This window comes from Lampetra planeri, chromosome 45, assembly GCF_965212315.1.
Source record: "Lampetra planeri chromosome 45, kcLamPlan1.2.h2, whole genome shotgun sequence".
NCBI classification, from domain to species: domain Eukaryota; kingdom Metazoa; phylum Chordata; class Hyperoartia; order Petromyzontiformes; family Petromyzontidae; genus Lampetra; species Lampetra planeri.
Window position 1 is genome coordinate 2,559,679 of NC_136151.1, and position 13,577 is coordinate 2,573,255.

General features: G+C 50.6%; 1 protein-coding gene across 1 annotated transcript in view; it reads right to left on the reverse strand.

The window, feature by feature from the left end:
• The window catches only part of LOC144732992 (protein phosphatase 3 catalytic subunit alpha-like), a 45,307-nt gene extending 45,046 nt beyond the window's left edge, over positions 1–261 (reverse strand). The window contains exon 1 of the mRNA XM_078614668.1: positions 107–261. Within this exon, the coding sequence (XP_078470794.1) occupies positions 107–161 (55 nt within the window). The 5' untranslated portion in view covers positions 162–261. The remainder of the gene's footprint in view (positions 1–106) is intronic.
• Positions 262–13,577: the final 13,316 nt, after the last annotated feature.

Sequence of the window (13,577 nt, forward strand, 5' to 3'; positions counted from 1 at the left end):
TAGGCCGCACAGCCCGAGCCTCGCCTCCAGCTCCGCATGGGCTCAAGGCGCCGACCCCCTCCCCCCGTCGCCCTCTCGCCGTCGACCTCCTCCTCCTGCCGCTCACCCTTCACCGCCCGCTCCGTCGTGGGCAGCTTCCCGTCCTTGAGCGGGGCGGCCATGGGGGACGCGAAGAGACGGAGACCGAGAAGAGAGCGGAGACCCGAGACCCGGATGCGCGGTGACGTCTCCTGGCTGCAAGCCCACCCCCACCCAGCATGGCCGCCAAGCCCCGGCCACGCCCAACATTGCACCCCCCCCCACCCAACATGGCCACCACGCATCGGCCACGCCCAACATTACTCTCCCCAACCCAACATGGCCGCCAAGCCCCGGCCACGCCCAACATTACACCCTCCCCACCCAACATGGCCGCCGCGCCCAACATTACTCCCCACCCAAAATGGTAGCTACGCCCAACATTACCCCCTCCCACCAAATATGGCCGCCACGCCCATTACCCCCCACCCAACATAGCCGCCAAGCCTCGGCCATGCTGAACATTACACCCCCCCTAACATGGCCGCCATGCCCCGCCACGTCCAACATTACACCCCACCCAACATGGCCGCCCCGCCCGCACCGACACAAAAACCCAAAAATACCCCCCCCAACCGGGCCGTGCCTCCCCACCCAACATGACCGCCAGTCGAGGACGACCAGCCGCCATCTTAAGTGGGGAGAAGCCGATGGGGCGTGGTGTTTTGCTCCTCCCCCCCTCGCCCTCGGCGAGTCGCAACGCGGTGACGTCACAAACGCAATGCGGCAGCCCCCCCCCCCACGGGGCGTCCCTACACAAAATGGCGGTGGTGGCGTCACTTCGATGCTCACTCAGTAATCAAAATCCGATGATCTTTGAAGCTTTTTTTTATACAAATGTCCAGTAGGGGCAACGAGGGGGGGGGGGGTGGGGTCAGAACGTTACAGCAACAACACAATACTATTTATAAAATGGGACCTTTTTGCCAGTATCAAATTTTGAAAAAATAAGAATAGATCTTCACCTTTCTGGCAATGAAACAGGAGTTAACTACACTATGGGAACCTCATTTGCCAGTAAAAATATGATAATTGGTTCTTTACCCTTCTATCTGGCAACAAAACTGACACCTTTTTACAAGGAGTCATGTTTGCATAGACCGCAATACCTGCAGTCATAATACAAACGAAAGAACATAACTCTGATAATGTGCACTGTCCTTAAAGTTGATTGGTCCACACCCGAGACAGCTTTCCTTAGAGCCTAGTCTCATATGGGTTGGACCAGATGACGCCAAAAGGCGCCTTTTGGCGTCATCTGGTCCAACCCATATGAGACTAGGCTCTAAGGAAAGCTGTCTCGGGTGTGGACCAATCAACTTTAAGGACAGTGCACATTATCAGAGTTATGTTCTTTCGTTTGTATTATGACTGCAGGTATTGCGGTCTATGCAAACATGACTCCTTGTAAAAAGGTGTCAGTTTTGTTGCCAGATAGAAGGGTAAAGAACCAATTATGAAACAGGAGTTGTTAAGATGTTCAAACACCAAGTAGAAACCTTTTGCAAGGAATCACGTGCTGCATTAACCACACACAGTGCTTGTGGTGAGCATGCAAACAAACATGTTCTGATATGTACATTGTCTGAAACTGTTCAATCAATTAAGCAAAGCATACGAATTACAATTAAGACACGTGAAACTCAGTCTAGATTTGAAGTTTTCGTGACTGCAGGAATCCATACTCTTTGGTTCTTTCGGTAAAGTCACGTAGGTATAACGTCTTGATATAATTTATTTTATTTTATACCTACGTGACTTTACCGAAAGAACCAAAGAGTATGTTAAACTCAGTGTTAAAAAAACACGTTTCTTTTTGTGTGCACGTGTGTGCCGATGTATGTGTGAGATGGACGATGATCTGAATCGGTCCTGGGCCTCCCCTAGGTTGACTCAGCCTCAAATGAGTACCCGGTGCGATGTGTAAACATCGCCACTGGGGGAGACAAAGGCGGCCGGGCGTGGTACCGGTCACCCACCCCCCATCGTGTACCGTTCCAGCCTTCATCGGTGCTAATTGCTAACAGCACTTGCCCCAACAGTCTGTTACAGGCTATACCGGGGATCTTTGTCTTTGTGAGAGTTAGGCTCCATGGAGGAGACTCCTGGGTAGTTTTGCCTACCAGGGTGACGCGTAGTCTATGCTTGAGGTTATCGAGGGATGATGATGTTTTGGCAACGTCAATGTAAGGAATTCCAGAGTTAGGGAACCTCTGTGTCCGATCGATAATTGACTGGGTTCGTGGTGCGTAGGGCAAAGATGGTCGGAGTGTCTTGTGTTGTATGCATGGATTTGGGATTTAACTTGGAAGGTCGTGCACAGTATAGGGAAAATAATAAAATCACTTGAAAATGTATATGTACGAATCAGAATATTTATTTGTACTGGAGGAAAAATTGCGATGATTTATTAAGCTCTTTTTTACACATGTCCAGTAGGGGTCATTGGTCAGAACGTTACAACAAAGGATACAAAAAAAACACGATTGGTCGTGCAAAGTATAGGAAAGGCAAGCCAATCACTCACACACAAAAAATTTACACGTAATATTTTACTATTTTGTATTTGACCAGGTGTAAGACTCCACATCATCATCCCTAAATAACTTTTTCAGAAGCGACCCTGGCTATCACAAATGATAGCCCCACAACCCAAGTGGCCGTAAACATCATCACGTGGAAACGGATATCAGTAGCCAATCAACTCTAAGCGCGTGGTGATGTCGATTCTAAATGTGGTGGGAAATAGCCGGAGGAAAAATTAGTAATATTTAAAAGAAAACTTTTTTTTAAACATGCTTTTATGAAATGTACTAGTAATGGAAGAACTCCACGACTCCAGGAAGTGGCCCCAAAGCTTGCCATAACGTAAGGACCGTGGCCAATTAGACCCAAGCCGAAACATAACATATACAAAATAATGTTTTTTTTATGATAGAATATAGTATTGTCATCAGTATGACATAAGTATACCAAGTTTGCAGTCGATACCACATTGGGAAGTGGGTTAAAATTGAGTTACAAGATTTGAGGATACAACAGCAACAGAGAGAGTGAGTTAAATGAAAGCGTGTAAAAACCACAGTGACCACCACGGGAAGAGATAGAGAGGCATAGATTCGAAATATACAGCAGCAGCAGGCATCGTCGGGGTCGGAACCGAACCCACAACCTCCTGTATTCCAGGCGAGGGAGCTAACATCTCCTGGCCACCGTTGTGATGATGATGAGAGACAGACGCAGACTCCAAATATACAGCAGGCATTGTCAGGGTCGAGATCGAACCCAGGACCTCCCGTATACCAGGCGAGGGAGCTAACATCTCCTGGCCACCGTTGTGATGATGATGAGAGACAGACGCAGACTCCAAATATACAGCAGGCATTTTCAGGGTCGGGATCGAACCCATGTCCTCCTGGAAACAAGGCGAGGTAGTTAACATCTCCAAACCACCGTGGCGCTGTGGTACAATAATAAATAAGTAATATTTAAAAATACTTTTTTAAACACGCTTTAATGAAATGTACCATACGAGTAATGGCAGAACTCCACGACTCCAGGAAGTGGCCCCGAAGCTTGCCACAACGTAAGGGACCGTGCTGATTTACAGCCAACGTGAGTTGAGCGTGGACAATTAGACCCAAGCCGAAACATAACATATAAAAAAGAATGTTTAAAAATACTTTTATATTTCTTGGTATAGAATATAGTCTTGTCCTCAGTAAGACATAAGTATACGAAGTTTGCAGTCGATACCACATTGGGAAGTGGGTTAAAATTGAGTTACAAGATTTGAGGACACGACAACAACAATAGACAGAGTGAGTTAAATAAAAATCGTGTAATAATAATAAAAAACGGACCGCAACGGAATCGATTTATCGTGGAGATATCAGCCAATCAAAAAAAACCCCACCAGGGGGCGTGTCACGCGACACTACACTGACAAATGGCGAGTATAGCGATCCGTGGGTCGCGTTATAGCGAGGAATTGACGCAGCGATTAACCCCGCAAAATTTGCGATCGACTTTGAGCCTGCTGCCGGATCAACTGAGCAAGAATCGAAAGGATTAACCTCGATTCACGATCCGCGGCGACCATATATGGGCAAAGACACGCCTCCTTTATGAGACGCCACTAAAGCTGTCAACCCCTTATCAGTGCCCCTACCTTCTTCCAGACCAATTCAGACCTTATCGGTCACTCCATACCCTTATAAATCTCAACGTTCATCCTACAAAGTCCCATCACAAGGGAGAAACACAAAATAGACCATTTTTTGTGCCCGTATTGAAGCGGCTGTACACCGTGTGGAGCTGAAAACTCAATTTCCCTGTACACAAAGATACGGGATAAACCGTGTGAGTTGACAGCTATGCATCACGCCCACTTATTTCCATAACTGGGCAGATCTCTGAGTGTTTGGCTGCTGGCATAACTTTGCACGTAACGATGAATCATTTGTGATGGCCACGAAAAATAACTACACACCTCAATGGGGCATTATCTGGTATAATAAATACAAAGTTTAGTCTATGGGTCTGTATGTAGCTCCGTGGGTCTCGTATGTGTCTCCATGTATCACTAGGCATTTAAATTATAATTTAGCTGATGGTTTACATTTCCACGTGATGATAGTTTTTGTGACTGCAGGAATCCATACTCTTTGGTACTTTGGGTAAAGTCACGTAGGTAGAAAAATGAAATAAAAAATGTGTGGAAACCCTCCCCTTAGAGGCGGTTCAATCTTGATTTGAAGCTTTCGTAACTGCAGGAATCCATACTCTTTGGGTCTTTCTGAAAGAACCAAAGAGTATGGATTCCTGCAAGTCAAGATTTAGTATTGTGTTTGTTGTAACGTTCTGACCCCCGTGCACCTGCTGGATATCTGTGAACAAGAGCTTTATAGCTTATCGGATTCCTTCAGTATGAGGGCGCCGCGTTGGCTACGAGATGTTAACTCCCTCGCCTGGTATGCAGGAGGTTGTGGGTTCGATCCCGATCCCGACCCTGACGCCTGCTGCTGTGTATTTGGAGTCTGCGTCTCTGTCTCTCTCCCCGAGTCCTCCGTTTTTTTTCCCCTAACAATTTAAAAATCAACATCACGCATTCAGAGTATTTGGCCGCGATACATGTCCGCGTGATGATAATCCACTTCGTTGAGCTAGGGGTCGTCCAAAAATGACGTCACGCGTTTTTGGACGATTTTTGACCCCCCCCCCCCCCTTCGTCACGTGGCGTCACAAAAAGTCAGACCCCCCTCAAATATGACGTCACAAAGCTCTTCTCCCCCCCCTCAAATCGCTTTAAACTATTGTCATTGTAGTGTGTATTTAATGTGGCGCTGCACTCTGATGTTGTAGGAGAAAACATTTATCAAAAAGTCTATTTAATTAAGTAGAACGTGTTGTCTATATTTATTTAAAGTTGCGCATTTTTATGTGACGTCACATTTATCATCCCCCCCCCCCCCCTCATCACACATCGTCACAAATCTCTGACCCCCCACTATGGCGTGACGTTATTTATGGACGGCCCCATATCATTTGTGATAGCCAGGACGCTTATGAAAAAAAAACACGCAGCTCAGTAATCCTTCAACTGGTAAAATAAAAATAAAAGTTCTTAGTCATCACCACATTGATCTCCATCCAGCAGTGGATAGACCACGGTGATGGCGATGATCACACAGAGACAGAGAGAGGCGCACGCGGATTAGGGAACACACCCAGGGTAGAGACATCATCATCGTTACCACATTGATCTCCATCCAGCAGTGGATAGACCACGGTGATTACTCGTGTCAGGCCAGGCTCTGACCCTGCGCACGTAACAACAGCAGACGGAAATGGCAAACCCCTCCCTCCCCTCTCGCGAGTTTTGCGCGAAGTCTTCCCCGAGGTGCTTAGTTCGCCAATCTCGTCTCTGGATTGTCTCCATCTTGTCTCAATTTCGTCTCCGGCTTGCATTTGTCTTGTCTCAAATCCAGTGATACGCGTGTAATGAGAGAGAACACCGACGGGTGACTAAGGGCTGCATAGGCATTGCCTCATCGGTGATAGCCAATCAGGGCTATGGGTTCCATCTGGGCCGAAGTTCACGGGCGGAGATCACGGGGGTATACGGGAACCATCGGGAAGGTTCTGAGGGGGGTGTGGTTAGAGGCGGGGTTTTGCTCCGCCGAGAAGGATATAAGGAGAGGCAAGAGAGGGACTCGGGGTTCAGTGAGGAAGCCTGGGTCCGGACTGCATCTCCTCCACCTCGTCAGCCATCGACCACGTGGCAGCCTTGAGGGCAGCGCTCTCGCGATCTCCGACGCCGCCAACCAGTGGGGTGCGGGGAACGCGAGGGCGAGGGAAGCCGCGCGTGGAGTGGAGAAGCAGTGAGCGCGTGCCGCGGTGTGGAAGAGAGAGAGGGGGACCATCTGGAAAGAGAGTGTGAAGCCGAGCAGTCGCAACTAATAAAGAAAGACGCAAGTCACAAGAAGTGGCAGAAGTCGTTATTACAACTGGTTCAGATGTGGTTCTTTTTGAGGTTTAACGCTACAGAGCGCGAAGATGTCCAAACACCTCAAAAAGAAGAACCCACCTGTGGCGTCTTCTGACGAAGACGAATCGGCCAACCAGGACCTGCCGACCCCGGGTGCCGTGGACCCGGTTACTGCAACCACGGCAGGGGCAGTCGTCGTGCCAGAAACGGATGGCGCGGGGGCGGCATCCTCGTCTTCGTGTGCGGCCGACGGCTGGCAGCACGTGGCGGAGCAGCTGGACTCGCTCCACGCCGATCTTCTTCAGCTTGTGACGCTGGTCGTGTCGTCTGTGGCCACGGAGCGGCCACAGAACATGTCGCTGAGGAGCGGCGAGCAGGGGCATCTTCAGGGGATCTCTGAGGGTCCCCCTTGGGAATTGACCGCCGCCATTATGCACGCAGTGGACGCCACGCGGCGGGAGGCAGCCATCTTGGGCGCGGATGCTGAGGTGCAGTCGGAGCCCGCCATTTCTCCAGAGCCGCGTGGCGGGCCGCCATGTGGGGCTGCTGCTGCCAAATGTGGTGGTGTGGGGCACAGCCACCGTCTTCCTCACATCAAGGAATTCGTCGCTGTGGGTGGCGACTAGAGCGCTTTCACGTGGCAGTTTGAATCGGCATTCCGTTCGGTTCGCTGGACGAAAACAGAGGCCTTGGATGCGCTGCCTACCATTCTCGATGACCAGGCACTGGCGGTCTTCCAATTGATTCCTTTGGACAAGAGGAAGACCTTGAAGGACGCGTATGCCGAGACGGCCAAGGTTTACGAGCCGCCGTCTGATACCCTGCGGAAATTCACGCATTGTAAGCGTGGGCGTAACGAGTCTCCCCTGGCCTACCGTGGCACCTTGCTGGCACTGGCGGTGGCTGTTTATCCCGATGCCAAGCCTCAATCGCTCGATCCTCTCATTTTGGGTAAGATGCTCGAGCTGGCAAAGGACATTAGGGGTTTCGCTACCTGTGTGCGGCCACGAGCCGCTGACGTCCCGGTGGGCCGCCAGATGCCTCAACGCGCAAGATAACTTACAACGTTGGGCTCAGATGGCTGCTTGGACGGGAAACCTGACTCGTGACGGTGAGCCTAAAGGTTGGTCACCATTGAAAGTCGTCCACGTCCCGGAAGACGCGGGTGGCGGGGACCTGACAGCCGCCATTCCTCGTTGGGACCCGCGGCGGGGGGCTGAGTCGCGCCGCCGGGGGTCCTACAACTCGCGCGGGGGCGAGGAGGGGGCTGCTCAGCGGGCTGCGGTCACGTGTTTCAAGTGTGGCCGTTTGGGCCACTACGCCCGGGATTGCCAGCTCCTATCTATCCCGGTTTTCGCGGGTCCAGCCAGCTTTTGACGCTTGCATCGCTGCTAATGACGGAGGTATGGGCATTATCGGTCAGGTAGATGCCCATATTACCATGGGAAATATTGCTGCGTCGGGCCCCGTCTTGATTTCTAAATCTTTGGCGGTGTCCTGCTTGTTGCGCATGGATTTTCTCAGGAAGATGCCTGTTAAAATCCTCGCCAATAAAGGCTGTCTTGAGTTACCCGTGGGACGTAAATTGATTTTTTTTGCCGTCCCCGCTCTGTTGCTCGTCGCCATGTGCTGCCTTTCAGGTGCTAGCGGATGTCACCATCGAAATCCCTCCGGGATCACAGATGCTTGTTCCATTGCGGTATCGAAAAGGGTTCTGCGGCGTGGATGCGGATGCAGGAATATTCTTGGCGCCCTCCACCACCGCTACTAAGGGTCTCTCTCTTGTCGGCGCGCAAACGATTGTCCGTTCCAGCCAGGACCCATTTTTGCAAATGCTCAATGGGGGTCCGGAGGGGGTTGTGGTCCCTACGGGCACGGTACTGGCCCATGCCACTACTGACTTTACAGTCCACAACGATGACGTGTCCGGTCGCTTGGTGGGCGCCGAGCACGTTGTCGGACGATCGTTGGATGGCCAAACTATGCGGTGAGAACCTGTCATTGTCCGCTGCTCAATGCGGGGAATTGCGTGCGCTGCTCATCGAGTTTGTCGAAGTTTTTAGTAAAAATGATTTCGATTTGGGACACACGTCGCTTTTGTCCTACCACATTGATACGGGGGTTGCCAGCCCTGTCTGCCAAAATTCACACCCGTTGAGCCCTACGGAAAAGGGACGGGTGCAGAGCGCGGTGGATGAGTTGCTGGCCGCTGACAATATTTCCCCATCTAACAGCCCGTTTTATTCAAAAAGAAGGATGGCAACCTCAGATTCTGCGTTGATTTCCAGAAACTTAATAAGGTGTCCGTGGCCGATGCGTACCCTCTGCCACGGATGGACGACTCCCTCGATGCGTTGTCGGGAGCGAGGTATTTTCGACTCTCGACTTGTCTTCCGGGTTTTGGCAGCTGCCCCTGGACGACTCTTCTAAGACGACAACGGCGTTCTGCACGCCTCAAGGGCTTTTTCAATTCAACTGCCTTCCCATGGGACTGAATTCCGCACCCGCCACATTCCAACGGTTGATGGAGCTTGTTTTGATGGAATTGCAGTGGGACACGTGTCTCATATATTTGGATGATATTATTGTGTTCAGTCGCACGTTTGAGGAACACCTTCAATGGTTAAGAGCCGTTTTTGACAGGATGCGCTCTGCTAACCTCAAATTTAAACCAGAAAAATGTCACCTTTTGCAACGTTCTGTTCGTTACTTGGGACACATTGTGAGCTCCGTGGGTATCGCTACGGACCCTGACAAAACATCTTGTGTCCGGGACTGGCCTACCCCCACTTGTGTCGGGAACGTATGCAGTTTTGTCGGCTTCGCGTCATATTACCGTCGGTTCGTTCCACATTTTGCTATGATCGCTAAACCTCTGCACGTACAAACTGCTAAAAATCCAACACATAGCCGTGCAGGAATGCGCCCGTGATTTTTGTGGCGGACTGATCTGGCACTGGCCACGCCACGGGCCAGCGCAAGACGTAATCCACCCTAACCAACAAATATTTTTTTCCCTGCGGAGTGGTGGAAAACGGGCCGAGCACGTCGAGTGCGACGAGTTCGTTAACACGGGCTACTGTTATCGATTTCAAGGGTGGACAGGCCATCCTCGGTGGAGGTTTATGGTGAGCGCACTCCGTACATCCCTTCAAAACATTCTAAACGTCTCCTGCCATCCTGGGCCAAAAGAAGTGAAGTTGAAGGGTCGATAACGTCTTTTGGACACCCAAATGCATCAAGCGCTCGTGCGTGGCCCATATAACTCTGCCCCGCAGAACAGTGGGCACGACGATATTAGACCTTTGCAATCTGCCGTCCCATTGCATCAAGAGACCCCCCTTTAGGATCACAGAGGACAATTCTCGACGCCCTCCCCCACCTTCAAGGTTCCTGACTTGGTGCCTCAATTTAAGTAAAGAGGTGTCTTCTGCCTGGAGACGGCCCCACTCAGTGTGCGCGAGACCAAGCGTGCTGTCGCATGCAGTAGCGACTTCTGTGTGCGGGACGTCCGCTGCCGCCACAACAGCCGAGGAGACGCCTGTCTCAGTCGGCTTACATCGCCCCCCACTCGTGAGACATGCACAGCGGTTCCCTGGCGGCAGACGCGATAAAGCATCCGCGTTAGCGTGGCAAATGCCTTTCCTGTAAAGGACTCGGAAGGAATAGTCCTGGAGGACCTCTAACCACCGGGAGAGCTTCCTGGATGGCTGTTCGACCCTCAACGCATACTGTAGCGCCGCGTGAACCGTGCGCACCTCAAACTCCCTGCCATAGAGGTACAGACGATACTGCTGGACAAAGAAAACGATGGCCAACAATTCACGACACTTCAGACTCTGTCTCCTCGACAGACCTGTTCTCCACCTGAGGACGGCTACTTGCGTTGTGGCCGAAACGTCGTGAGAATTATTTTATTATGTTTTATTTTTATTATTTTATTATTTCCATTCTACGTGACTTTACCGAAAGAACCAAGAAGATGAATTCACGACACGTCACACATTAGCGCTGCTCAGCTGGGGACAATACTCGGCTGCCATAAGCCACAACCTTCTCCACGCCGTTCACAACCTGAGACAACACGGTGCCAATTCCAGTATCATTCGCGTCCGTGTTTAGGATGAAGGGCAATGAAAAGTCAGGGTATCACAGGGGAAGTGCCGTAACCAACCCATCATGTAAGGCAATAAACGCCTCCCACTCCTCCTTCCCCCATCGACATTTTTGGCCCTTAGCCATGAGTAAGTGGAGAGGTTTTGCGATAGTAGCAAAGTTGGGCATGAAGAGGAAAACCCCACAAATCTGCGTACTTCACCCACCGTCGTGGGGGTCGGCCATGCGCGCACACACGCTGGTTTCTCAGGATCTGTAACTATCCCTGAATCGCTTTCAAAATTAGCTACCCGCATTCAAACAAAAACAGCCCTCAGCCGTTGCAGATGTTCCTCAAATGAACGAGCAAACACAATGGCATCTTGACTTAAAGCTTTTGTAATAGCAGGAATTAATATTCTTTGGGTCTTTCGGTAAAGTCACGTAGATATCTAGATTATCTACGTGACGTAGATTTTTTTCTCCCCACCTGAAGAAGACCGCTTGTGTTGCGATCGAAACGTCGTGGGTTTTTGCTTTTAATTTAGATTTTTTTTTTTATATCTACTTGACTTTACCGAAAGAACCAAGTTAATGTTCCTTCTCCGTCGGGCTCAACCTATAGGGGTTTTGCCGAATGGGGGCGGAGTTCTCTGTGTCTATATTGTGATGCAACAGCGACGTTCGGCCAATGTCATATTTACTTTTACTAAAAACGTCGGAAAATTAACTGAGAAGCACACGTAGCGTGGACCGCTGTGACTGAGACAAGCGCTGCGGAAGGCAAGGGGCGTCTCGGGCCTCCCCTCGCCGATGTGCAGCGAAGCTTATCACTAAACATGGAACCCCTTGACTACCTCTCCTCCAGTGGGCATTCATTCCTAAGGGCATTCATGAGGGCATTTAGACACCCCCCACCTCCTCGCCTTTTTTCCCTTCTCCTACAGGGATATCAGAGCGAGGGAATACACCAAGAGTTTGTAGAGTATATTTAAACAGTGGTGTCAAACCCCTTTCATATTCTCTGTGTGTACCTGAATCGTCTTGTTAATAATAAAATACTTTTGGGAAGAAAAAAAATCAGTTCTTGTGATGTCGCAGCGATCGGAAGACGGAACGTCTCCATGAGCAGGCTGAACCACAAAAGCTGCACAGCCTGTTGCCGTACAGCAGCACCCGACCCAGATGACGATTGACTGGCTCCGTTTTAATAATAATAATAATTAAAATGTGTAATGCACATTCGATTCTAGGATCCCATTGCGCAATTCATGGAAATCAGGAAACAAAAGCAGAACCAGGGAAACTGACCAAACTAAAGAGGGAAGGCCACTTTAAAGAGATGGGTTTTCAAAGCAGATTTAAATATATCTACCGACTCCGAATTCCTCATTTCAAGTGGCAAGGCGTTCCATATCTTGTGGATCGCATGCTAACAAAAGCACCAATCACCAAAAGAGCACAACCCTAGACCTGGGAGTGCTGAGCAGTTGGAGATCGGAAGATCTTAGGGACCTTGATGGAATGTATAAATGCATTAGTTCATGCGGACGGTGGCATCAAAAGATGAATTATTCAGAGGTTGGTGGTGTCACTGAACTTGAGTGCACAATTTGGCGAGAGTTCCGAGCTCACTCAAAGGGGGCAACAGCGACATCATCAGTTTGGAGCCTCGTCTTTACCTGGTGGGTCTGCGGCAACATCGCGTGCCGTGGACCCAAATCAATGGGTTAGTATCATGGCACTTTTTTTCCGGTACCAAAGTGTAGTGTCAGTGAGTCAGAGACGAGGTTTCTAGAGGCACCTTATTTATTGAACACACACGTTCTCATCTGCACACACTATACAGTCGTTAGCCTATTCACACCACTAGCCGTCTAACACCAATGACGCTGACGGAGACAGCAAACAACTATCTAGCAGCGCAATATCATGCGAAGACGTCAGCGACGATGGCGACGAGACGAGAGCAACGACCAAACGATCCAATCCCAGAACCGGCAGCCTCGAGCTCCCGCTCTCAGCCTCTTTTATGCTCCCATCACGACCTGGCTCCGCCCTGGCCGCGTCTCCCTTCTCGAACCCACCAGCAAGTTCATGGGGCTTCCAGATAGGGCCCTCCATGGCGCTTGCCCCAGTTCCTCCGCCCTGCCGACACACCCGTGTATATGCTGACCGGCGTGTGTACTGTTTGTCCACCACAGTTGCTGCTGCTGGTCATCGGCCAGCGCTATTACACTACATCACCCCGCACCCCCCCCCCCCCAGCTGACATACAGCAACTGCAACTGGGTGGACAGGCAGAGCAACCCCAAAGCCGAGGAATATCCATAAAAAAACATAAATACAGTCGCGACCCTCCCCCGAACAGACAAACATGAAATAGATACCTATTACAAGGGGTTAAGTTTGCATTAACGACACGTATTTGTGGTCAACAAAGCATACATTATCAGAGCGAGTCTATGGGCAGTGTGAGTCCATGGGCAGGAAGAGTCTATGGCGAGGGTGAATTAATGGACAGTGTTGAGTCTATGTTGAGTGTGAGTCGATTGACAGTGTGAGCCTATAGGCAGGGTGAGTCTATGGACAGGGTGAATCTATGTGGAGTCACTGTACTTGTCACTGTATGGCGCCGGGCTTGCGAAGTCACGGCCGGTAACATTGTCATTTCGGGCAGCCCGGCTTACGGGCTGCAGTACAAACTCTAGCGGTGGTTGGGTGAACGCTGGTTAGCGCGGAGGCACCACGAGCAGTGTGCGGTGCCGGCTCCCAGGTGAGGGAGCGAGAGGGAGCGTCAGCCAGCCAGGCTTACTCTGGGGAATGACACTCTGGCTGACCTGTTGTCACTTGACCGGACGATACTGGGGGGGGGGCACAGGTGGACAGGGGCCGAGGGGCGGTCACGTGGTTT